The 27,332-nt window shown below is 36.1% G+C and overlaps 3 protein-coding genes across 4 annotated transcripts in view; 1 reads left to right on the top strand and 2 right to left on the bottom strand.

Moving 5' to 3' along the window:
* Positions 1–217: 217 nt before the first annotated feature.
* Positions 218–12,629, bottom strand: LOC121382546 (oligosaccharyltransferase complex subunit ostc-B-like). The gene is made up of 4 exons (XM_041512002.1): positions 12,458–12,629; positions 5,347–5,420; positions 2,757–2,974; positions 218–1,786 (listed from the first exon to the last, which is right to left on the bottom strand). Exons 1-4 carry the CDS (start codon positions 12,594–12,596, stop codon positions 1,768–1,770), a joined length of 450 nt encoding a protein of 149 aa, XP_041367936.1. The 5' UTR covers positions 12,597–12,629; the 3' UTR covers positions 218–1,767.
* Positions 12,630–17,201: 4,572 nt separating this feature from the next.
* On the bottom strand, positions 17,202–19,506 carry LOC121383156 (TBC1 domain family member 19-like). The gene has a single exon (XM_041512983.1). The coding sequence runs from the start codon at positions 19,414–19,416 to the stop codon at positions 17,848–17,850; it is 1,569 nt and encodes a 522-aa protein (XP_041368917.1). The 5' UTR covers positions 19,417–19,506; the 3' UTR covers positions 17,202–17,847.
* An 877-nt stretch (positions 19,507–20,383) lies between these two features.
* Positions 20,384–27,332, top strand: part of LOC121383261 — a 31,101-nt gene continuing 24,152 nt past the window's right edge. The window contains exons 1-2 of one of the 2 annotated variants that reach the window (XM_041513171.1): positions 20,384–20,441; positions 27,203–27,262. In XM_041513171.1, coding sequence (XP_041369105.1) covers positions 27,233–27,262 — 30 coding nt within the window. In that variant the 5' untranslated portion in view covers positions 20,384–20,441; positions 27,203–27,232. The other variant, XM_041513172.1, reaches the window with a different exon arrangement.

Here is a 27,332-nt window from a genome sequence, read left to right as displayed (position 1 = left end):
TAGCTTAATCCTATGGGACATTCCAAATTCCATAGCACCAAATGCGTAAAACAGCTTGCTCTGAATGTGCAAGTTAAATATGAATTGAACTGAAATTGAACCCCAATGTTCTTGATCATGAACTAACTGTTACGTCACTTTCAGATGATGAAGACCGCAACTGGTATAAATGAATCTTACAGCATATTAGTAAACAAAACAAATAACAAACTCATCATTCAGATTTACTTGCAACCCAGAGTTGCAAACATGTTAACAATAAAACTGCCATGGCCATTATTTTTCCACGTCATTTTGTTTGCCATAGTAATTTTTTTAATTGCAGGGGTTGGCATACCATCCATTAATATAAGATTCCTTGATACGGAAATTCCATATTAAATTTTCAAGTCATGGCTACTTTATACCTAGACCTATCCCCGCCGTGACATGGTCAATCATACAGATATAGAGAAAAGATGGAAAAGCCACAGTACTGAAAAATATATTTAAAAAACTGATTATTGATCCCTTGCTCAATGCAAACTTTAGCTGACACCAGCTGTGTTTTAAACTGTTCTGATGCAGGGAAAGTCTTTCTTAATGTTTCAAAGAGGAGTGAATGTGTTTCTGTTATGTTTTGTTTAACTTCATTAGAGCACATTGATTAATTAATCATCAAACATTTGGCACATAGTCATCAACCTGCTACAATTTTCCATTAGTAGCAAGGGATCTTTTATATGCACTACAAGAAAGCACAAACCAAGGCCTTTGACTAGTTGTGGTGCACTGGATGGAACAAGAAAAAACTCAAACAGCTGAATGGATCCACTGAGGAGGTTCAATCCTGTGACATAAGCACCTCAACGGACCAAGCTAAATCCCGACCCCCCCCCCCCCCCCAACCCATTCTCAAATGCCAAACCACCTCGTATAGTTGTGTGACAGGAACATCGCTGGCTTTTGGAGAGAAGAAAATTTTGACAATTTATTACATTTTCAAATTGACCAAAAGTTATTTTCTACCAATATAATTTATTAAAATTTACATAAAATTATTTCTCCATATTAAAATAAAATTCACCAATTGTTTTATAAATTTGAAGCTGGCGAGTGGCAGAGGCAATCCCGCACAGTTAGAATACACGGTGTACACTGACCCATAACTTGCACTATCTGGAAGAGGAAGGAACAACAACACCCACATCATCATCGACTTGTAATGCTATTAGGATACATCTTGGGAACAGTTACTAGATACTTTATACCAAATGAGGAGGCCTTTAACTGGACATTCTTCTGCATGTTCAGTTAAAATGACAGACCCTAGTTTAAAGTTTTTAAACACAACATATTTTTCACTATTAAAACCATTTTTGATAATTTAAATTAGAAGTACTTACATTTTATTATATGAATATTCATTTGTGTATACACCTAAGTGGTTCTGGTCATACAGGTTTTTGTAATACCCCAAAATGGATTTGTCATAATTCTAAAAATGAACATTCGTCCGAGAAGTAAATGTTACCGAGATAAGCTCCAGTTATTTCAGAAAGTATTTCCCTGTTTAAACATGACAGACTTTAGCTTCGCACTGTTATAAGCGTATCCAAATGTGTGGTGCAGGCTTGCAAATTAACTAAACTTAATGTCAATGTTCATGGGCTGAAACTAGGGTATGTGCCTTTAAAACACAATACAAGACAAGTCCGTTTAAGATGTTTATGTAGTAGAAACAAGAGTGGGTGGTGGATCAACTCGTTCACACAGCTTCTAAATGTTCTACGACTGTAAGTATCCTCTGCAAATAAATAAAAACAACACAGTGTTAGCAATACTCTCATTGTCATATGCAGTGTTCGTTTAGGAACATTTGTAAAACATCTTTCTCCTAAGTAACATCGATTAACTTTTCTAAATGTAAGCGTTTTATAGCTGTTTGATTTACTGAATTAATTTTATATTTAGTGTTTAAATTTTATTCAACAGTTGTAAAGCCTATGTCTGGTTACTTGTGTATATATGGAAAAACAAAAATGGTATTAATATTTTTAATCCAAGTGTTATTTTGTGCATACTGATAAAACTGAATTCACTAATGCAGCACACTTCACTAATTATCCACTGCATAACAATGAGAAGAGGAATATGCACATGGATGAATTATGTAAGTTGATAAAATTCAATGGATAAAAATATGTACAAACTGTTAGAAAAATGTTAGTTAGTTGAGTAAAACGTTAGTAAGTGTCGGAATACTATTTAAAGTAACTTCATAACAGGTGGAAAAATTCTTAATTTTTAACATTAATTGAAGCTGTGGGTATACAGTTAAAAACTGGTGGCTTTAAGCTGGAACACTCAAACATTTGACAAATTTAATGAGAAAACCTGTAACCAAAATAAGTTTTCTTTATCCAAGCAGCAAAAATGGCTGTACATGAATAAACAACAATTTTTGAGAATTAGTCGTAACATATATTTGCCAAATTCAACTTTTAATTTGCACTTACTAATTTAGTGAATGATGGCTTAAACTCTGGGTATCCCCGAGTACAGCATGCTAACAGGGCTAGCTCTGGGTGAGCAAACGATTTCACTAAATTATCTATTAAACTAAGAAAATTGCTGAATCGGAGATATTTTCAAAAAATAAATAAATTATTATTTGCATTTATTTAGCCAAATTTGTCATTTGTTCTTAAAATTTGCAGTTGGTGAATTTGACGTGTGCCAGAACTAGCCATGGCTAAAACAACGTTAACACTTACGGCACTTTGATCCTCATGAAAACTTTGCACATGAAAAACGAGATGAGAATGGAAATGAGACCGATGCTGAGCAGCAGAATGCGATTGAGGCGCGGCATCATGGGCTTGTTGGTCTGGTCGAGAATCACAAAGCCCATTCCTCCCAGCATGAAGAGGAAACTTGCCGCCAGGCCTTCCATTATGTACTGCCCGTTGATTCGATGAGGCATGAAGGCAACCTGGAAAACAAAATTACCAGGAACATATTAAAGGGACGTACTCTAGTTTTTAAAACACTACAGCATATTTTTTACTATTAGCACCATTTTTTATAACTAAAATCATACCTTACTTAGATTTTGTTTAGATTATCCATTTCCGAACATTTGAAGTGTTTTTGGTCATCCTGGTGTTTTTAATATCACAAAATGCATTTATCATATTTTTAAAAATGCACGTGCGTCTGAGAAGTAGCAGTTATTTATTCGAGTGCTGGTTTATTTTTAAAGATATTTCTCTGTTTTAACATCTTTCACCGTGTTGTAACTTTATCCAAAAATGTTTCAGGTTTGTAGATTAACTAAACTTAGTGTCTATTTTTATGAGCTGAAACTAGGATCTGCGCCTCTAAGTGTTTGACAAATCCACTAGCCCTCGGTTGTGGTTAATGAATTTTTGGTGTGGGCTAAAGGAAATATTCTCCTGTGTTACTGCAATACATCTAGGGCACTAGCCAAAACTTTGTGAGGGCTAGTGATTCAAACACTGCACACATCTAAATACTTAGAAGATTTTGGTGTGGGCTAAAGGAAATATTCTCCTGTGTTACTGTAATACATCTAGGACACTAGCCAAAACTTTGTGAGGGCTAGTGATTCAAACACTGCACACATCTAAATACTTAGAAGATTTTGGTGTGGGCTAAAGGAAAGATTCTCCTGTGTTACTGTAATACATCTAGGACACTAGCCAAAACTTTGTGAGGGCTAGTGATTCAAACACTGCACACATCTAAATACTTAGAAGATTTTGGTGTGGGCTAAAGGAAATATTCTCCTGTGTTACTGCAATACATCTAGGACACTAGCCAAAACTTTGTGAGGGCTAGTGATTCAAACACTGCACACATCTAAATACTTAGAAGATTTTGGTGTGGGCTAAAGGAAATATTCTCCTGTGTTACTGCAATACATCTAGGACACTAGCCAAAACTTTGTGAGGGCTAGTGATTCAAACACTGCACACATCTAAATACTTAGAAGATTTTGGTGTGGGCTAAAGGAAATATTCTCCTGTGTTACTGTAATACATCTAGGGCACTAGCCAAAACTTTGTGAGGGCTAGTGATTCAAACACTGCACACATCTAAATACTTAGAAGATTTTGGTTTGTTTAATGACACCACTAGAGCACACTGATTTATTAATCATAAACTGTTAGATGTCATACATATGGTCATTTTGACACAGTCATAGAGAGGAAACCCGCTACATTTTTCTGTTAGTAGCAAGAGATATGTTATATGCATCATCCCACAGACAGGATAGCACATAACACAGTCTTTGATATACTAGTCGTGGTGTACTGGCTGGAATGAGAAATAACCCAATGTGCCCACCAATGGGGATCGATCCTAGACCGACCACGCATCAGGCGTGCACTTTACCACTGGGCTACATCTCGCCCCTTGTACATAGTTAAGAGTCCGGCATGGAATGAACAAGTGAAAACTAAAGCCATGTTCCAGATGGGCTAAAATAAAATAAATGTTTATTATCACTTCAATCAATGCCATTGTCTAGTCTATGTAACCAATCCATAATGTGTTCCCGAGCTGTAACTACAATACAACCCCTGCAACTGTCCATGGCAATCAGCAATGCTGTGCCTCGTTTCATACTCCATGGCACTTGTTTGGCTCTTTTAGTAGATTTTTTTTTCAAGGCATGTTTTTTTTTGCCGGGGGCATTTTCTTAATTATTTTTGTATTTATTTTGTCATATGACAGTCTCTTCCACCTGTAGTCACATTAATTTCTAATTTAACTTTTCCAAATATAATAACAAAAAAACAAGGCTGTTCCTTGAAAAAACTTATTAATAACAATGTAGTTTCCTAAAATATAAAGAGAAGAAATAAAACGTAGAGTAAGTTTCTTTGGTTTGACATTGGTTAATTTTGAAAAATACTGCCAACATTATTTTGTTTGAACACAATATTTATTCCGACAAGTTTACATACCACAGTTGAAGTTTGTTTTTGTTTAAAAACACCACTAGAACGCATTGATTAATTAACTTGCCATGTTACCATTAGCAGCACAGGGTCTTTTATATATGTACTTTCCAACAAACTGGAAAACACATACCATGGCCTTACAACTGTGGGAAAAACAATGACGCAGACACCACAGATGGAAGTTTGAAGAAGGAAATTTCTGAGCTAAACAATTTTCAATCAATGAACAAACCTAGAACCTACAGTTGAAAGTTTAATACATTTGCACTTGTGTCAGGCAAACAAAACTATTGCCTCGCAATTTTTAGTGGTCTTCCTTTGTAATGTGGATGAATTTCTACTAAAAGCACTATCACAATTTAATATCACTCACTGGTTTACTGTTTCCCCTTTCATCTGTTGTATGGCCTATACTTGGAGGTTCTACTATCACATCATATATGATACCTGCAAGAAAAAATAAATACTAATAATTAATTAATAAATTTTAATAAAAATCCTATTCTCCATGAATTAATGTGTTAAATTTGTGCAACTATTTTTGACAAATATTTTCAACAGAATTATAAGTCTGGCTACAACTTCTTCAATATCTTCCATTTTTGTTAGCACTGGATGATATGTATGTAAGAACAGTAGTTCTGTTACAAAGTTAGTTTTTCAATTGAAAAAACAAATCTTGTGGGTTATGTCACATCCTTCTCCCAACTGTTTTGTAACACCCCCCCAAAACACCACTCCTATGATGTTGTGTAATTGTCTGTTACCTTCTGTCTGCATGATTTTGACATCATTTGGTCACAAGTTTGATCCTCAATTTACTATAATACAACCACTTGCTCTTCAAAAAATACATATATTGGGCAAACACAACAAAGATCATTAATTTGTAAAATAGGATGTAAATGTGCAATAATAAAATGGGAATATTTTAACAAATTATGTATATATACATCAATTAACCAAGTAAAAGATGTAAAGTCAGTGGTAGTGTTAGCTTCTATTCTCGGAACCGGCGTGACGTTACACGGCCTAGTTACCGATCATCCGGGTCTTTGGGGTTGAAGCAAAGCCTTAGTGATTACTGTTTTACATAGAATAAAGTTATCATATTAACTTTTTGCATGCCTTGCATATTGTCATTTATTTTCTGTAGCTAACACATAGTTGCAGCATGTCTTATGAGTATTATAGCAGCTTGGGTTGTCATATAAGAGAAACGAACAACGGGAATATGAATTAGTACAGTGTATATTTTTTACCGACATGTTTCCGTATAGCTTATATTGTCGAGGGGACCCGACTAGAGGCAGGTTGGGCAGAACAATTTTTGTTGATGCAATTTTCAGGTAATATTAATTATAAATTTTAACAACTTTAAAATGATAAGATAATTATTAATATTATAATAATTATGATGTGGGCTACAAAATATATAATTTGTATGTATAATAATAAAATTTATATGCATGATTCAAGATAATTATTTTTATGATTTAACATAATTATTTTATTTCCAAATAGAATGTAATAATTAAACAATTACAAAGTTGTTACTTTACAACTTTAAATTACAGTATTATTATTGTCATTCTTATTATACAGATGTATTGGCAACAGTGAAAATGTTCCACTGAATACATTCTTTTATTATTTAAAAAAAAAACCCAGTTTCTTGAAATAATGAAATGATTTTGTTTTTACAGATTGTGAAATTATCTCATGATGTTGTCCTTCCTTGCCGGTTGAATGCAGGCGAAAAGAAAATAGCAATAATAAAATAAAGCCAACCTCAGACCTTGTCATCTAAGGGGAGTTATATCTCTCTCTAGCTACCCATAACTCCCCTGAGATTAGTTCAAGGAGAATAATATATAGCTCCATTTGGCATGTGAATGTTAATATTTTAAATTGCCCCTCCCCCATAATCTAAGATAGGGTAGCAATTAATAACTCCCATATTATTTTCATGTCATGGTCTACAACCTACTAAAATATAGTGTTACCTCATCGAATAAACATAAAACTGTTTTAATAATAGGGTTTAACATGGTATATTGATTAATAAAACCCCAAAACTTACCTGAGTAAATAATGGTTAACACACACACACACACACACACAAAATACATATATATATATATTAGTGTTGTTTTATACCTAGTCAGTGATTATTCCAGATTTTGTCTTGGGCTGTATTGGAATTGTTATTGCAATTAAAATTTAAGTAATATGTACAAAACTAATGTTTCCTAAGATACAGGTGGAGAAAGGAGATGGGGAAATGATCATGACCGTTAGTAAACTGATCTGTATCAATATGCCTTCTGCTAGACTACACATATTTAACCTAAGTTGCTTTTAACCAAGGTTAAATTACCTCTTGTATAGATTCACGTATGTAGCATATTCAAAGAAAATGTGTGAATGAGATGGTTAAATGCCATATTATTCTCCATGTGAAACAGTGTTTTTAGAAAGGAAAACAAATATCAAATATGGCGATGACCATTCATTTTATTGCAGATAATTGTTGAAGCAAATTGTGTGCACACATGCACACATGCACACACACACACACATAATCCGAAGAACTGCAGAATACCATAATACGACATGTAGATGCAAAAAGGTAAGTCCTTTTAAGTTCTAAGCAAAATCTACAAATGTGCCACAACCACCAAATTACATTGATTCATAACAGAGTAAATAAAAAAAAACCCCAGAAACATGTATACATGTATGTTTGTGTGTGTGTGTGTATATATATATATATATATATATATATATATATATATATATATATATATATATATATACATACATACATATACACATGTATGTGTATGTATATATGTATGTATGTATCCGAGATACAAGTATACCTTTATTGTTTAATACATTATACATTTGGGCTATTACACGTCCGCAGGTACAATATCTGGAGTGGGGTAGGGGGCAAAATCTTGAGTAGTAGGGACAATCTAGGTAGGGGAAGAAGCCATATTTATATATAAAGTATTAGAAAACCTATATTTTCGTACTGCAGGCCTGCTACAGACACATTTGTAAAACACAAAATAAAAATAAAGTTTAAAAAAGAACTTGTATAATGAATTATTATTATTATTATGTGTGTGTGTAATTTAACTGCATATACTTTTTATTTTTAAAATAAAAATAAATAAATAGATGTAGTAGCCGAAGATGGCAAAATAAATACAAGTATAGAGAATGTCTTGATTGAACTCTAAAATTAGATTAAATGAAAAATGAAGACCACACAAATTTGATGATAATAAAAAAAAAGGAGAGTATACTCTTTATTCAAAAACTGGATGCATCCGGGGTTGGGTTTTTTTTTCCATTAAAGTAGATGGAATTGTGTATTTTATTTACAGTATAATGTGGAAATGTTATCAATGCACGTGCTTTAACCATTTTGGTTGCTATTAACGTCGGTTATTAAACTCAACGTAGTCGCATTGTGTGTGCATCAGGTTTGTCACGATTCAGTGCCTCTACCCAGAAGCGGTGTCTGGTCTCTTCTTTTCGAAATTTTTAAAACGATATTTTTTTTAACATCAAGTTATGGTTTATGCAGCCAACTGCACAACATGTTTTAGGCATCTTGGCCGTTAACTGATGTAAATGATCGACTGAAATTGACTAAATTCACTATCAAACCATACGTAACTAAGGAGAGGCTTCACTGCGTCATGTGATAAACAATGGCGATAGGGCCGAAGTACCCGTATGTTCGGTTCCGAGAATGTGACATGTTTTTGATAAGGTTTTCAATCATACAATCAACCTGAACCATGCAACATTTTCAGCCAAACTACAAGACTGAGTTTGACGGGTATGTGATGCTGCACAGCCTGTTGCCTGAATTTTAAGAAGTTGGTCAGGTGCACAGTCGATAACCTACCACATGACATAACGTCTACATGTATTACAGGCCTCTGAGAATTGAAAATCTGCATGACCCATTTATCGGTTACGCAGAAATAAATCCAGGTAACCTATTTCCATTTTGCATAAACCGTTAAATATATCCAAGTAAATGGTGATCCAAATTTTGCGTGAACAAAAAATAAGTTTTATGCAAAATTAGATTTGTGCGAACAAAACAATCCATCTCTCAATTTCCAGTGGCCTGTATTATAATGTTCCGACTGAACTTCAATACAGGTAGGTAATCATGCAGGGCTCGAAAAGGTGGCCTGCGAAAAGCAGTCCATTTTTAGACATTGCAGGTAAAATATAAACTTTGCCATCGATGATGCCCCCAACCGACGGCAGTTTATAGCTCAATAACACTACAGCAATTGCTGTCTATGCAACTCTGCAAGGCAGGAGACTGAGGAGTTCAACCCGTACCCTCTTTAAATAATTAGGGTTAGTCTTTATAGACTTTGATACAGAGGGGTACAGGTCGAACTCTTTCCATCTATCAATTATTATTAGTTTTATTTTATTTTATTTTTAAAGTTTGATGGTAGATAAGTTTAATCAATTATCAAGACTATTGTCCGAACCAAATTGTTAACAACTACAAAAAATTACTCTCCTACCTTTAATTGCCGTTAATTTCCTCCAAAGTTTGTCCAGACACAAATCGCAAAAAAGCCACTACAAATATACAGATTCCACACAAGAGACTGCAACGATGTCACCGATATTGTGTTTGCTGAGATTGCATAAGGGAAAATACATGCAGTTTTCTGCCGTCTGCCATGTTGCTTGTTTATGGAATACTCTTCAAGAGGGGTGAAAGCCTCCAAAGTATGTGACACAATTACTATGAAATCGATGATCTCTAGTGGTATCGTTATAATAATAATAATAGTAATAATAATAATAAATAATAATAATATGACGTCATCACGTTTGCTTTTATATCATAACATATTATGACGTTGTTAGATTAAGTCCTATCCTTTCACCCCTCTTGAAGAATTCTCGGAACCGAACATACGGGTACTTCGACCCCTGGCCGCCATTGTTTATCACGTGACGCTGTGAAGCTTCTCCTTAGTTACATATGGTTTGATAGTGAAATGAGGCAACTTTGGTCGATCATTTACAACAGTTAACGGTCATGATGCCTAACACATGTTGTGCAGTTGGCTGCATAAACCATAACATGATGTTAAAAAAAATATCGTTTAGTATTTACTTTGGTGCAGAGGGTAAATAATGTGTGTGCCTTTATATATACATGTATATATATATATGCCAAATTTCTAGGGAAATCACTAATGTGTGTGTGTGTGTGTGTGTGTGTGTGTATATATATATATATGTATGTATATATTGTAGACCAAACACTTTTGGGGCATTTTCACCATTTTCGGGGCACTTTTTTCATTAAAAATACACAAAAATTAATTGAAATAAACATTATGGTAATTTATGTGCTTGCTTTAATAAATAAATGGCAAAAGATGTAAAAGGCATATTTTATGAATTAATAATACCTTTTTGGGTGTTTTATAAAGGCAATTTTAGAATTAATTAGTGAAAAAGGCTTATTTAATCTCAGGGCAGCATGGTGCTGATTAAGGCCAGATGGTGCTAGACTATTGAGGCATGGTGCTGCACCGTGCTAAAACACGCTAGGGAAAACACTACACATACATATACATAAATCTAAAAATACATAAAAATCTATTCTATTGTGGATCAATGTAATTTGGTGGTTGTGGTACATTTGTAAATTTTACTTGTTCAAGTTAAGAGGACTTACCTTTTTACATATATATGTAGTTTCATGGTATTCTACAGTTCAGTGTGTGTGTGTGTGTGTTTGTGTGTGTAATCTGCTTTAGAAATTACCTGCAATAAAATGAATGGTCAACTGCCATATCTGATATTTGTTTTCCATTTTGAAAACACTGTTTGACATGGAGAATATAGCATTTAACTATCTCAATCATATATTTTCCTTGAATATGCTACATAAGTGCATCTACATGAGGCTCCTTTCTCCAGCTGTATACTATTAAAAATTAGTTTTGTAGATATTACTTAAACTGAACTGCAATAACAATTCCAATACAGCACAAGACTGAACAAGAAAATATCTGCAATATCCATTGTGACTAGATATAAAACAACACCAATATTATACATATATATATATATTAACCATTATTTACTCAGGTAAGTTTTTGTATTTTATTTCTAAATATACCAGGTTAAACCCTATTATTAAAACATTTGCATGTTTGTTCGACGAGGTAACACTTATGTTTTATTAGGTTGTAGACCTCGACATGAAAATAACTGAGGGAACTGATTATTTGCTCCCTAATGTAGTTTATGGGGGGCAATTTAAAATATTACCATATTGATACATGTATATAAATTCACATGCCAAAGGAAACTATATATTATTCTCCTTGAAACTAATCTCAGGTGTGATGGGTAAGTAGAGAGAGATATTGCTCCCCCTAGATGTCAAGGTCTGAGGATGGCTATATTTTATTATTGCTATTTTTTGTTGCCGGCATTCAACCGGTAAGGAAGGGCAACATCATGTGGTAATTTAGCAATCTGTAAAAACAAAATCATTTCATTATTTCAAGACACTGTATTTTGTTTTAAGAATAAAATAATGTATTCAGTGGAACATTATACTGTTGCCAATACATCTATATAATAAGATATGACAATAATACTATTGTAATTTTGAACTTGTAAAGTAACAACTTTGCCATTGTTTAATTATTACATATTATTTGGAAATAAAATAATTATTAAATCATAAAAATAATCAACTTGATCATGCATACAAATTTTATTATAAATACAAATTATATATTTTGTAGCCCACAGGTTAAAATTTATAATTAACATTGCATCAACAAAAATTATATTCTGCCCAACCTGCCCTGTTCTCTCGACATTCAAAGTACATGAAAAGACATCGGTACTAAATATAGATTATACTAATTCAGATTCCCGTTGTTCGTTTCTCTTATATGGCAACCCAAGCTGTTATAATACTCATAAGATGTATTGCAACTATGTGTTAGCTACAGAAAATAAATGACAATATGTAAGGCATGTAAAAAGTTAATATGATAACTTTATTCTATGTAAACCAGTAATCACTAAGGCTTTGCTTCACCCCCAAAGACCCGGATGATCGGTAACTAGGCCGTGTGACGTCACGCCGGTTCCGAGAATATTCCATAAAAAGTCAAAATGGCAGCTGATACAAAATTACATGCTTTTTTCCCTATGCACTCTCAGCGAAGTCGATATAGGTGACATGGTTATCATCTGGTATGTGGAATCTGTGTCATTGTAATGGTTTTTTCAAGATTTGTGTCTGGACAAACTTTGGAGGAAATTTAACGGCAATTAAAGGTAGGAGAGTAATTTTTCGTAGTTGTTAACAATTTGGTTCGGACAATAAGTTCTACCACAACAAGATCAACAAACATCGCCCTCAGTATATATTATTAACTTGCCTCCAGTCACCAAAAAGTAAGAAAATAAAACCATAGCAAACATAAACATTGCTGAAGGTTGTTTTAACCATGACGGTTTTTTCAGTTTCAAATTTGGGCACTCTAAAACACTGAATGGAATTCCATAGACCGCCTCCATGATGTGAAATGTGGCAACGGAAGTAAGAGTGACATAAAGAGTTATTTCCCTTGATGTAGAAAAATGTATGTTCTCTTAGTCAAAATCAATTCTCGTTGCCGATAATGTTAACCCTTTAAAGCCCAGTGTACTCAAATGAGTGCATACTTTATAAGCACAAACACTATTTGCAAAAATGAAATATTTCTAATAAATAAGTACTGGGAATTTCCATATATGTCTAATATACTCAAAATGAGTACAGTTTCAGGCGCGGATCCAGGATTTTTAAATGGGGGGGGGGGGGGGGGGGGGGGGGGGGGCCGAGGGCGGGAAATAAGTGCATTTTTGTGTAATTCCACTCTAGTGTATGCTATAGTTAAAAAAAAAAAAAATTGACCCCAAAAATAGGGGGGCCCGGGCCCCTTGGGGCCCCCACTAAATCCGCGCCTGAGTTTACTTGAACTTATATTTGAGTACAATAAGCACCTACGGCAGCATGTTTATCTTGTAGTCTTTTCTCTGCACTTATAGATCTGCTACATTGTTATAATGGTGTGTTAAATGAATTTGATGTTTTTTTCTCTGATTGCAACAAATATTTTTAAAATCTGATGTAATAATTACTTTTGTACTCATACGAGTACAGCCCTATGTACTCATATGAGTACATTTAAAAACAAATAAAAAATAAATATTTATTTCAAATATACTCAAACGTGTTTTTAAATGATGCTATGTTTATTCACAAACCAATATTTTACCTGAATTCATGCTAGTTTTGTCACGGGCATTAAAGGGTTAATATTTTCTAATAAAACTGGTATTATTATAATTTATATCTGTGCTAGCTTCGTAGGCCTATCAGTACAGCCAGACAGAAGTCTTGGTCGATAGGAAACTCGCTGCTGCCACATAGGTTATTCCTGACAGCAATATTACTCCATTTGAGAAGAACCCATCGCATCTTATTAGGCGACCGCACGGAAAGCCTTTTTAATAAAATGGAATTTACTACAAATTATTTAATTCGGAACCGATTGTTTTCTAAATTGCACAAAATTTTGGGTTTTTTTTTTTAATTTCCAAAACACTTTTACTTTTTTCTTACGTCAAAACAAACTGAAATTATTTACCCCCCCCTCCCCCCCCCCCCGAAAAAAACACAAAAAACATTGGTAGGATACGACGGACTATAGAAAGTTTGCTTTGTTAAACGACACAACTAGAGCACACTAATTTATTAATCATCTGCTATTGGATGTCAAACCCGCTACATTTTCCCATTAGTAGCAAGGGATCTTTTATATATTCACTTTCCCACAGACAGTTGAAAGCACATGAAGAAAACCCAATCAGATGAATGGACAGAGAGAGAGAGAGAGAGAGAGAGAGAGAGAGAGAGTCTGTTTTTGAATGCACAATTTGTGCACAACTTCTAGATCTGAAGACTGGGGTGGACCGAAGACTGTGTTGACCGAAATGTATAGGGGTCCAGTTTGCTCAAGCAAGGAGTTTCAACCACCCACCGATGCTGCTCGTCTTCCAGTGATTTTCACAGCATGTACACACAACTGTACAGTACAGTTGTGTGTAGTAGTGTCCAATCGTCCACGCATATTATAACCGACGATCTTGCGGACAAGTGGCGACACGTAGTGGTCCAGTTCTTGGACGGCTACTATATAACAGCCTATAATCCAGTTTGAAACGTCATTGTGATTTTTCGATAAACGTTCATTAAAGTATTATAACTCGAGTCACCATTAAGTGCGGTAACCTCTAGTCAGATCGGGTATTTTTATATTTTAATGGTACGGTAGATGTGCAAATTGTATTTCACTTTTAACATCAGTTAACACTATTCCACACGAAGAGCAAATCCTCGGTGGTGTCGTGGTTAATCCATCGGACATAAGGCTGGTAGGTACTGGGTTCGCAGCCCGGTACCGGCTTCCAACTAGGGTCTCCACGACGAGTACTCGGGCACGGTCGTCTAGCAATACTCGAATCCGTTCACATTTCTCGAGTACCCGTACAAGGTGGAATACAATGCTCAACTATACTCTTCAAAAAAAGAAACGCAAAAGGGTACAAATGGGTTATAACTCCGATTTTATGTTTCCTACCGGTTCATGCTTTGTGAATATAAGGTCATTGCATGTCCCAAACACATTCCCACGGTTACATTCGATAAAACGCAGCTACTGTACAATAAAGTTCCAAAATGTGAATATTCGCAAAAACGCAGCCACGTGCAAACCATGTCACCACTGCACGTGCGTTGTCTGCACGTGCAACATGAACACCGACAGTATAAAAGTGCAGGGTGTTCGCTTGCCTGGCCTCTGTATCTGGCCGACAGTTGACAATCCAGGACATGCCACGTCTCAGTGAACCGCAGAGAAACAATGCCATCGGCCGACTAGACGCAGGCGAATCCAGAACGGCCGTTGCCAGGGCATTCCATGTGTCCCCAAGCACCATCTCCAGACTGTGGGACCGTTACCAGCAACATGGACCAACACGTGACCTCCCTAGATCCGGTCGACCACGGGTCACTACCCCCGGGCAGGACCGCTACATCCGGGTACGCCACCTTCGGGAATGATTGACTACTGCCACCTCCACAGCCGCAGCAATACCAGGTTTGCGCAGGATATCCGACCAGACCGTACGGAACCGCCTACGTGAGGTAGGAATTCGTGCCAGACGTCCAGTTCGAGGTGTCATCTTAACACCACAACACCGTCGACTCCGACTGCAGTGGTGCCAGATTCATCGGCAATGGCCTCAACTGCGATGGAGACAGGTGTGGTTCAGTGACGAGTCCCGATTTCTGCTCCGACGTCATGATGGAAGATGTCGCGTGTATAGGCGTCGTGGTGAACGTTATGCGGCAAACTGCGTGCAGAAGTGGACAGATTCGGCAGGGGTAGTGTCATGGTGTGGGCAGCCATCTCACACACTGGCAGAACTGACCTGGTCCACGTGCAGGGCAACCTGAATGCACAGGGCTACATTGACCAGATCCTCCGGCCACACACCGTTCCAGTTATGGCCAACGCCAACGCAGTGTTCCAACATGACAACGCCAGGCCTCACACAGCACGTCTCACAACGGCTTTCCTACAGAACAACAACATTAATGTCCTTCCTTGGCCATCGAAATCACCGGATTTGAACCCAATTGAGAATCTATGGGACGAGTTGGACCGACGCCTCCGACAGCCACAGCCCAGACCCTGCCCGAGCTGGCAGCAGCCTTGCAGGCCGAGTGGGCCACCATCCCCCGGGACGTCATCCGTACTCTGGTTGCTTCAATGGGCAGGCGGTGCCAGGCAGTTGTCAACACACGCGGAGGCCACACCCGGTATTGACTCCAGATGACCTTGACATTGGTGGTGTGTCCTATCACTTACTCACAATGGACTAGAGTGAATTGTGAACAATCCTGCAACATTTGGTAATTATCGGACTCACCATTCAATAATTAAATCAATTCTCCAAATGTTACGACAATGTGGTTTTGCGTTTCTTCTTTTGAAGAGTATATAATACATTGGACAATGTAGGACAATAATTTCAGCAGTAGATAATCAACGATATAGGTTACACAATAATTATAAGATCATGCGCTAGTTTCTCTTTTTAAACTGACAATCCATCCATCACAACATTGAACATATAAACCGGTTTCTAAATGCAATACAATGGCATGATTTGGCATTCATGTTCAGTGCTGGAATTAAGATGCATGTTATTTAACATTATTCTTTAATCTCACCATCATCTAGCGCAAGTGGTGGGTACTCGGGTCCGGGTCGAGTTTGACCCGCGAGTCAGTATTTTGGACTGGTGGAGGCCTGCTCCCATCCAGAGCGAGATTTAACGACTAAACCACTGCCCTAGACAGATAGCTGAGACGTGTGCCCAGGACAGCATGCTTACACCGTAATTGGATATAAACATGAAAATAAATTTAAACGAAAGAAAAAGCTACGTGTATATTATTCGGGGGTTTGTAGCGAGACTTCATTTGACTGGGGTCAATAATTGGAAGGAATGAAATGGTTTATTTAACGACACACTCAACACATTTTATTTACGGTTATATGGCGTCGGACATATGGCTAAGGACCAAACAGATATTGAGGGAGGAAACCCGCTGTCGCCACTTCATGAGCTACTCTTTTCAATTAGCAGCACCATCCCATTGACATGATAGCACATACCACAGCCTTTGATGTACCAGTCATGTTGCACTGGCTGGAGTGAGAAATGGGGTCAATACTTGCTACATAAACGTAAGTCCATTCCTGTTATTATATTTAGAATGATGCACACCCAAACCCATCGTGTAACTATATACAGTGGACATGTATACTGCATCTTACATCAATACACGTACACCCTCAAGTTCCGCAAACAAGTAATCGTCAAACTGACTTGAATTATTTATATTAATTAGGCTACTTCGGAAAGCTATAAGAAAAACAATCAAACAATATTGACGTGTCCAGCTGATGTTTGTGTCTCAACATTTTAGGTTAGGCACAGCCCTTACCGCATGTCCTAGGTAAATCAATGAGACGTGAGTCAAAAACAGAATAAAATAAATGAATGCTGAATATTATATTTTATTTTAAACTGCTGTTCACCTACATACCTACAGGTATACACGTTGATACAACAAGGCATTGTGCATAATGAGTTCATAATTGAAACATTTATATAGTGAAACTGTCATCTGTAGCTGTGTCAACTAAACTAATTATCCCAAATTATTGATTTTGTCTGGAGACTTCAGAAAAAGCAGCTTCATATATAGTGTTTTCCCTAGCTTGTTTTAGCATGGTGGAGCACCATGCCTCAATAGTATAGCACCATCTTACCATAATTAGTACCATGCTGCCCTGAGATTAAACAAGCACTAATTAATTCAAAAATTGCCTTTATAAAACACCCAAAAAGGTATTATTAATTAATAAAATATGCCTTTTATATCTTTTGCCATTCATTTATTAAAGCAAGCTGCTTAGCACATAAATTACATTAATGTTTATTCATTTAATTTTTGTGTATTTTTAATGAAAAACAAGTGCCCCGAAAATGCCACAAAAGTCTTTGCCTAATTTCTTGGGAAATCACCAATATATATATATATAGAAATCCAATGTGAGCACCACAAAACACATGTTGTATACTTATAAATACATGTATGTGTGTATTTGTCAGCTTGCAGTAATAGTAATACACATGCAAAGTACTTTCACTGGGAGAACAGCCCTAGCTGAATAAGAGGAACCACTTGGAGAGTTGTTAGGTCTGCAAGGACAGCTTCAGCAGCACTGAATGTCGTCACCTTCATCAGATTCGTCTTGCGAAACGAAAATATAGCCACAGCCAAAACGGGTAGGATTTCTAGCGAGTTATATGCCAACACTCTATCCCAGAGAAGAAGCACTTGGTCACTGGAAAGGAAGCCCGAGAAGGCTCGCATGAGCCACTTGAATGCGATCTTCAGTGGCTGGCAACCAATACTTCTGAGATGGTAGAACATTTCTGGTTCATCATTCTGAAGCAAGATTTCAAACATCTGACTAAGAGCAACGATTCCCTGGGGATGGGAGGAAATGCTGTGTAGGCGAAAAAAGTACTGTGAATACATTTCTCTGAACACATAATACAGCTTCACCGGTTCTCTGTAGAGATAGCACAGTGGGGCTACATACATGACAAAACCATGGAATGGAATAACCCCATTGGGAGGATACACAACGGCAAATTCTTCCACACCAAGTTTACCCCAAATATAGGACTTCGGTGGAAGGGAACTCGTGTAGTTGAAGTGATTTAAGAGCCAAGTGTCCCTGGAAAACGGCAACAAGACTTGGTACAGGAAATCTTCAAAGACAAAATATTGGTCATCATTTGTAGCCGTCAATTTCACATCTTTGTACAGCAAATTGTCAACTAGAAGATCATGCTGTAACACATATGACTTGAGTTGTTCAAAATAGAGAATGTCTATGTCCTGCACTTCTATACCTAGCATCTGACACCATAAGTCACCTCGCAGGCTGACGGGACAGCCCTTCTTTGCATACTCTTGTGTAAGAGGCCCATGGCAAGCTGCAAGCACCTTCTTGCCCAGTTTAACTCTTTCACTCTCAAAGAGTTCAGAAGGTATATCTGCGAAATCGTCCACCCCTGTTTGACACTGATTGATTGACATGTCACTGTACTGAATCCGCAGTTCGTCGATTTCTCTAACTTTCAAGGGAATCTGGACAATCCCCAACAGATTGAAAAAACCGTTTGCATTTCCCGTTTGAAAGTTTGGATTCTGTAATCCAATGACAACTTCTAAAAAATCTTTTGGAGCATAGACTGGTCGAATCTGACTGAGATCTGGTCCATCGATTCCCAGCTCTGTCCATCTCATAGACATATCTTTTTGATCTCTTTCAGGACGCCTTCTGGCAAGGGGAATACTCAGTTCAGTGCACATGCTGTTCAAACTTTTCAGTATTTTCTTCTCCCATGCTTGTTGTGCTTTTCGCAAGTGGACAAGAGGTTCCTTTGTGTGCTCGTGTGGAATATATGGATGCTGCACATGAGGATGCGTCTGTATGAATTTTGCGACTGCATTCCGCAGCTTTTTGTCCCATCCTGAATTCACGAGACCAGCATGAACCTGTTTTTTAAGATCCGATATCCTATGCCCAGGCTTGCTTGCTTCAAAATGAGCGGCATTAAGTAAGTCCGTATATAATTTCGAAGTCCTGATATCCTGAATAATATCAAGGATATACTGTTCCGACGGAACATCTCCCATCTTTATTGTTGCGTTCCAAACTTGTAAACAAAATATTTGTTTGGTTGCACAGGAAGACCAGTTGCGTCCCTTTAGTTGTAATAGACTGGTACAAACTCCAGAATTAAAATCGTCAAATTTCGGCGAGTAATACGTTGTCATTCTGACCCATGTCTGTCTTTGCTCCGTAACATATTTACCTCACTACGAATTTGGTCCTAATTCCCCCCCCCCCCCCCCAAACGCCCACGTATGTAACTTACATTATAAAGGGCGAGGTATTGTCTTAATGAGGTGGGGGGTTTTTAAAATTCAAGTGTTATTTTTAAAAGGCATGTCCCTTACAATGTATATGTAATATGTAAAAAAAATATTGTCTGGAAAAAGAAGAAGAAGAAGAAGAAGAAGAAGAAAAGAAACAATGAAAAAAAAAAAAAAAGGAAAAAAAAAGAGAAGTGTTTTTAGGAACCCTACCCTACCTAGAAAAAGGGGCCGGCCTTAATTTGTTTTTCAAGGTGTTTTCTTTTTGGATTATTTAAAATTAATTTGTAGGTAAAAGGAATGCACATGTATATAACATTTAATCTGGACCCTGAGTAAATTTAATGTAGTTAAAATTATAAAATAAAATATAAAAATAAAAAATCTGATTAAAATGTAAATGAAAGACAAAATTAACAAAATAAGAAGAAAACAACAGCCATGTTATAGATCTAATGTTATAGATCTAACTACCCCCTAAAGTCGCCACCCCCTTCGTATCCCCCCCCCCCCCCAATTCGATTCATTTTTATTGTGAAATCAAATGAGTATATTCCGAAGTCATGATAGCCTTGCATGGGGGGGGGGGGGGGGGGTATTAAAAGTTTGAAATCATATGGAACAGAATCTTTTGGGGACGAAACTTAGAGAATATTCGGAACAATGCGAATGCCTCGGGAGAATCCGTACTTTGTGGAAGCGTTCCAAATACTCCGGAAAATATCGAGTTGAACCGACAGACTTACAAACTAAACCAGTCGATTTCCAAAAGCGAGGCAAAGAGAGTTAGTAGCTCAGTTACTATATTTTTGTGGTGTTTGCTAACATAATTATACTAAACGTCTTGTGGTGAATACATTTTTTTGCATCTGAGATGATTCCGGATCGTTTCGCCCTAAAACCATTTCTAACCCTGGTTCAGTGTTGTTTCGTCCTTAGTCCTATTCACCCTGGGTTGGTTGGCCTTAAAGTTAAAGGTACGGTCAACTCAAACGAGAACCTTATCATCATTAAAGCCTTATGTGTTGCAAAGATGCATACCCGGACCACCAACATATACTGACACTTTTAAAGTTTAACAAATGAAAAATGCGTAATTTTAGAGTTACTAAAAAACCCATGATTATTTCTGCTAACTGGGGGCAGCCATATTGATATTCATGATATTGTTTTATTTTTGTGACGTCCGGTGGTATAGCTTGGGGCGAAGTGACGTCAGCTCCGTCCATCTTCTCTATGCACAGTGTAAATAAACGCTAAAATTTACAACAAGGCGCTTCGCTTTCATCAACCTGACTTGTAAAACAACATAAATGACTTGATAATATAATAAACTATTTAACAAAATATATTTCAATTTGCATCAATAGAACGAAATGGAGTTGTAGTATTTTTCTTTTAAAAAAAAATCCAAAGAAAAAATGCATATTATTAGGCCTATTGGTAGGGTACGTTCGAGCAAAAACGACCACTCACGATACCCAAGTGATACTTTTTCATTTCTTTGGGATGACGTAATTGGTCAGTTTTGTGATTTTAGATGGGATAGTCTACTTAATCAAGTGTTTTACAGAATTACTTACAGAAATAAAGCAGGACGGCTGATAATGTTCATTACGATTTGAGGGGTATCCATGCGGTTATCACACAGTACTCTGTGATCTTAATAAAAGAGGCACGTCTTTTTAGTGTGTCTAGACATAGTGTCTGGGGACCGTCTAAATATACACCTGCCAATCAGGAACCACAGGTATAGGCCACGGAAAGAAAAGACCAATTAACCAAGAAAACACTCTAATTATTATTTCAGGACATGGGTTAATTTAGGTACAAAACATAATACAGCTATTTTGACAATGGTGATTTCTTTTGTATTAAAAAATAATATATGAGCTGTCACATGGGAAAGCCTACAACTTAGAAAAAAAGTAGTTTGATTTTTTGGTAAATAACAGGTAATAACCGTACAAAACTAAATCTTGGGTATTTGGGCTCTATCTTAATTATATTTTGTAAAAATACACTGGCATTAATGACGTCACATTTTCAAAATTAACGTAGACCGCGTCAAAATGAAATTTCAACATTATTACCTTATTCTAGGTTACTTCCCGCCCAATTTCAATGAAATCAATTGATTTAGAATCGTTACTTTGTCCATTTTATTTTTACGCAGTATTTTAAGTTATATATTCCGATTTAAAAAAACAACATTTAAAGCGATATATTCCGATTCAGTTTTTAAAAATTAATCTACAGATCCCATATATGAATGTAGGCTGATACTAATTAGTGAGAGATATGAAATTTAGTGAACTACAACATTTCGCACCAATGTTTTTAAATTTTCTGTTACATATTGCAACCAGGGTTTCTGCCAGAGGGTAAAACAGGTATGGTGCCATACCCCAATTGTTTGTTTTTAAGTTAACCTTTTGAGAAAATGAATTACTCTTATCATTACTGTATGATTTTATTAACTCTAACCCTAAACTTAACCCCATTTTCTTTCTGGGGGAGTCCCCCTATATCCCCTGTTCACTGTGGTTGCATTCAATTCCATAGTGCCATACCCAAAAATCTATTAAAATAATATTAAAACAAGGGGTATGTCTTTTCACAAAGTTGACCAATACCCAACAATAGGCCTACACGTAGCCCAAGTACTCGGGCTAGCCTATACAGTAACCATCTTTCCCTTCTGTTCATTTTCCATTTCCCTCAACTTCAAAATTTGGTCATAAATTTGATTTTCAGACGAAGACAATCCACTGCATCCTTTCTGTAACTTGTGCTAATTGGATCAGGTTCAGTGTCATTCTGCTCACTGGTGTTATAAAGTAAAGTTTGTTTTATATAACGACGCCACTAGTGCACATTGATTTTTTTATCTTATCATCGGCTATTGGACGTCAAACATATGATCATACTGACACTGTTTTTAGAAGAAACCCGCTGTCGCCGCTACTCTTTTATGATAGGCAGCAAGGGATCTTTTATTTGCGCTTCCCACAGGCAGGATAGCACAAACCATGGCCTTTGTTGAACCAGTTATGGATCACTGGTCGGTGCAAGTGGTTATCATCAGATAAGTGTTTGATTCTATGTTCAGTATTATTGTCATATACTGGACTGTATTTATCATATTTATCCAATAAAGTTAAAGTTAGAGAACATTGATTTATTAATCATCGGCTATATATGGCCAATATTGGATATCAAACATTTGGTAATATTGACCTATAGTCTTACAGAGGAAACCCACTACAATTTCTGTTAGTAGCAACATATGTTTTATATGCACCATCCCACAGACAGGATAGCACATACCATGGCCTTTGATATGCCAGTCGTTGTGCACTGGATGGGACGAGAAATAATCCAATGGCTCCACCGATGGGGATTGATCCCAGACCTACCGCGCATCAGGCGGGCGCTTTACCACTGGACTACGTCCCGCTCGTCATCTAACACAGATACTGTTTCTTCCATTTCCACTGTTCTTAATATTGGGTCTTTTATTTTGAATTCCAAAATGTGCCTCAAACAGTAGGCATGCTTCAGGCTCTTGTAAAATTAAAATATTCATCTGTAAGGAAAGAAAACCAACTCCTATACAAATGATGTGAAGTGAGTAAAGTGAACAGATATTATAATAATTTAATAATCATCACGCACGCACACGCACATACACACACAGAAATAATAATAATAATAATAATAATAATAATAAAATTGGTTGAGGGAGAAACAACCTTTCGAGAATTGATCTACTAATCTCTAGGCCAGCATATATGCAATGACATCATGACGTATAATAAAGGTATATAAATAAAACGTTTCTGTTCTGTACCGCAATGTGTGTGCAGACGACAGTAAATTTGTTTGCAAACGATGGTAAAATAAATAACTAAAAATATAGTATTAATTTTTTATAGATATATATATTTTTTTGTTGTTGTAGGAAATGATTTAGTTTTCAGTATTTAGATTATAAATTTTATAGAAATAGGAGTAGAAATAGTGGTGTTGGTTGTAGTCCACAGAACAGGTAGGCCCATGCAACCCGATACGATCCTAATTTGATGTTTGGTCTAACTTATGAATATTGTATTTAACGTCTGGAAAAGTTGTTGAACTTTGTTATGTATAATCATGTATGTTATTAAAACGTGTTATACTTGCATATCATATCGATATATATATAGGACTTCTCCCTATGCTTGTAGCTGTGTACATATCAAAGTACTGATGGTATCGCTAACGATCTCGACCAATGTTCTCGGGTACAAAATACAAAATAGTAACCCAAACACTATTGTACATACAGATATATGTTTACTTCAAACTTATCTTCATGTAAAGAAGATGTCATCTTCTAAATTCTTCAAAACAAACAACGCAAACAGCATGTCAACTTTTACTTCCAGTGTTTACATGTGACGTCAAACTTTGAGCAGCATTTACTCGGTTTCTGATGTCATGCTAAGTTGTAGGTTTTCGAGTGTGACGGCTCATATTAATTGTTGCTGGCTTACTGGGATGGCTATTATTACAGAACATTGCAACACATCCGCAAAAATCAGGTATGTTTTGTTTCTACAGTTCGAAGACTAATTCCTGATGTGACACGTTAGATATTACGTAGCTGCCATCACTGGGATAGTACAAAATGGCTGTGCCCATTCTATATAATAGCCGTCACATTTAACTGTTTTATTAATTAACTATACAATTATACTTGTTGATATTAAGCAATAATGTGCATTATAAATATATTGTTGAATATGCATACCAGGCCAAATGCCTTAATTGTCCCCTCATATAAATCTCATTCGTACAGAGTCGTTTTGCACCCCCCACCCCCCACACACAGGAATAAATATATTTATTATAGTTTTTAAGTGTTTTTTTTTTTTGTTTTTTCTGTTTATTCATTATTCATGACCAAATAAAATATTAGGTAATTTTCTGTCTTTGGATATTAGTGCCTTAGCTGTTTACTTTCTGTCAGCTGAAGCTGAGCGAAATCAACATACTGTACCTCAGCTGGGTATGTATCCTGGATCTATTGAATTCCGTCACATTAACAGAAATTTTTTCAATCCAACAACCGGATAAATTTAACAATGTCATTGGTTACCTTGTCCAATACAGAGTAAAATAATAATACTTTTTTTTTATTAATTACTTACCTTTGCCAAATGTAAAAATCCCACCAGGAAGTGAATTATATTTGTAATTTTTTTAACACCATTGAAATCCGTCTCATGTGAATGTCACAAGTGAATTATGAAAATATCTACACGTTTTTGGTGAACATTGGTTGTTGACCAACACCACTGTGTTCGAAATTAGAAAGTTCCCTTTGCTTTTTTGTTCTTTAGAGTTTGTTTTAGAATTTGATTTTTTTTTAGATGTTTTGTAAACAGTCATGCCTCTTAACAGCTTTTCAAGTAGTCAATAAATTTTCATGAATGTAGGAAAATGGGTTTCTTGTGCTAACAACGTTTATAGGTGGCTGAAAAAAGAAGCAAAAGCTTCCTTCTACAAACAGTAAAAAATCTACTAATTAGTGTTGTCTTTTAATAACAATTGTGGATCAGACACAAACAAACTTCCATACTCCCCTCCCCCCCCCCCCCCCCCACACACACACACTAAGAGTGTCGGTCATGTGACTTGTTACTAAATATAGACAAAACTCATGACAGTCATTACCGATCTGTCAAATCTTAGTCTCTTCATTTATAAAGGTTATATATTATAACCTTTGGATATGGTTCCTGTATGCAATAATAGAATCACCGGTACTGTACAAGGGAGAGAAAAAAAATCTTAACATTTTCCACCCTCATTTTTAATATTGATTGATCGAGGCTTGGTTAGTTGATAGGGCCTACATATGCAGTGGTATTCAAGTTTGTGCTTGCGCAGTGTGATTAGAAAGAGTGATATGGGACGGAATTCAGTGGGGGACGGAATTCAGTGGGGGACGGAATTCGATAGTTTAGGATAGTATATTTAATAAGAAACTACAGCACATCAGTAGTATGCAGTGTGACTGTTCATAAATTAATTATTAGAGGAGGAGACAATCAAGGCATTTGACCTGGTATGCGTATTCAACGATATATAATGCACATTATTGCTTAATATCAATAAGTATAATTGTATAGTTAATTAATAAAACGGTTAAATGTGACGGCTATTATATATAACGGGCGCAGCCATTTTGTACCATCCCAGTGAACATACGCCCTCTGGCGAGCTGGTGGTTAAGTAATACCTAACGTGTCACATCAGGAATTAGTCTTCGTACTGAAGAAACAAAACATACCTGATTTTTGCGGATGCATCGCAATATTCTGTAATAATAGTTAATTGGTTGTTTCTTTCTGTGGCCTGTACCTGTAGTTCCTGATTGGCAGGTGTATATTTAGACGGTCCCCAGACACTGTGTCTAGACACACTAAAAAGACATGCCTCTTTTATTAAAATCACAGGGTGTTACCACACGCATATCCCTCTAATCATAATCGATCAGCTTTCTTGCTTTATTATTGTAAGTAATTATGTAAAACCCTTGATTAAGTAGACCATCCCATCTAAAATCACAAAACTTACCAATTACGTAGTCCCAAAGAAAAGAAAATTATCACTTGCTCGAATGTAGCATACCAATAGGCTTAATAATATGCATTTTTTTCTTCAGTTTAAAAAAAAAACAAAAAAAACTATAACTCCATTTCGTTCTATTGATGCAAAATGAAATATATTTAGTTAAATAGTTTAATATACTATCAAGTCATTTATGTTGTTTTACAAGTCAGGTTGATGAAAGCGAAGCGCCTTGTCGTAAATTAGAGCATTTGTTTACACTGTACATGGAGCAGACGGACGGAGCTGATATCACTTCGCCCCAAGCTATACCACCGGACGTCACAAAAATGAAACAAAATGGCTGCCCCCAGTTAGCAGGAATAATCATGTTTTTTTATTAACTCTAAAATTAACGCGTTTTTCATTTGTTAAAGTGTCAGTATGTGTTGGTGGTCCGGGTATGCATCTTTCGAACACATAAATTCCTTGTTTGAGTTTACTCTACCTTTAATGTGAATACATTGTCTGTATATTATCTAAGGCCTGTACATATTTCATATATATATGGCTTGAGTTAATGATATTGGAAATAAACAAAATTATAACATTATTTTTATCAATATATATATATATATTTTTAAATTATGTCTTATCTGTAACAATTTGCCATTTATTGTGTGTTAACAATAACAAACCTGATAATTTTATTTAATACCTAATAAAACGTTTAAAGTGACTAGATTCTGAGTTTGTAACATAATTATTTCCAAGTAATATATATTTTTTGACAACTTAACATCCACATTGTGCAGGGGATTTGCAGCCTTTATAATGCCTTGTTTATTGTAAAAGTAAAAACTGCAAAATGTGGCACTTGATGCTACATACATGTATAGGATCCTGCACCTTTAAAACAATGGTTTATTTGTTTTTGGTCTTTTAGGTGAATGTATCCTGATGTTTTTATGTGATAATGGCCACAGCACCTCAGCGATTTTCAGAGGTATGTTGTAGATCTATTATTTCCGGTTGTTAATGTTTACTTGTGCAACACTAAAACTGGACAAAAACTG

This window comes from Gigantopelta aegis, chromosome 10 (assembly GCF_016097555.1).
Source record: "Gigantopelta aegis isolate Gae_Host chromosome 10, Gae_host_genome, whole genome shotgun sequence".
In the NCBI taxonomy this organism is placed as follows: domain Eukaryota; kingdom Metazoa; phylum Mollusca; class Gastropoda; order Neomphalida; family Peltospiridae; genus Gigantopelta; species Gigantopelta aegis.
This window is presented reverse-complemented; position numbering and strand designations above follow the sequence as displayed.

Bases quoted from the DNA above. Each gene is read 5' to 3' on its own strand.
- LOC121383156 (XM_041512983.1), bottom strand. From the start codon at position 19,416: ATGGGAGATGTTCCGTCGGAACAGTATATCCTTGATATTATTCAGGAT.
- LOC121382546 (XM_041512002.1), bottom strand. From the start codon at position 12,596: ATGGAGGCGGTCTATGGAATTCCATTCAGTGTTTTAGAGTGCCCAAAT. The intron at 5,421-12,457 runs GCAAGTTAATAA...TTTTTCTTGCAG, and splicing joins TTACTTTTTGGTGACTGGAG to GTATCATATATGATGTGATA. The intron at 2,975-5,346 runs GTGAGTGATATT...TTTGTTTTCCAG, and splicing joins AAAGGGGAAACAGTAAACCA to GTTGCCTTCATGCCTCATCG.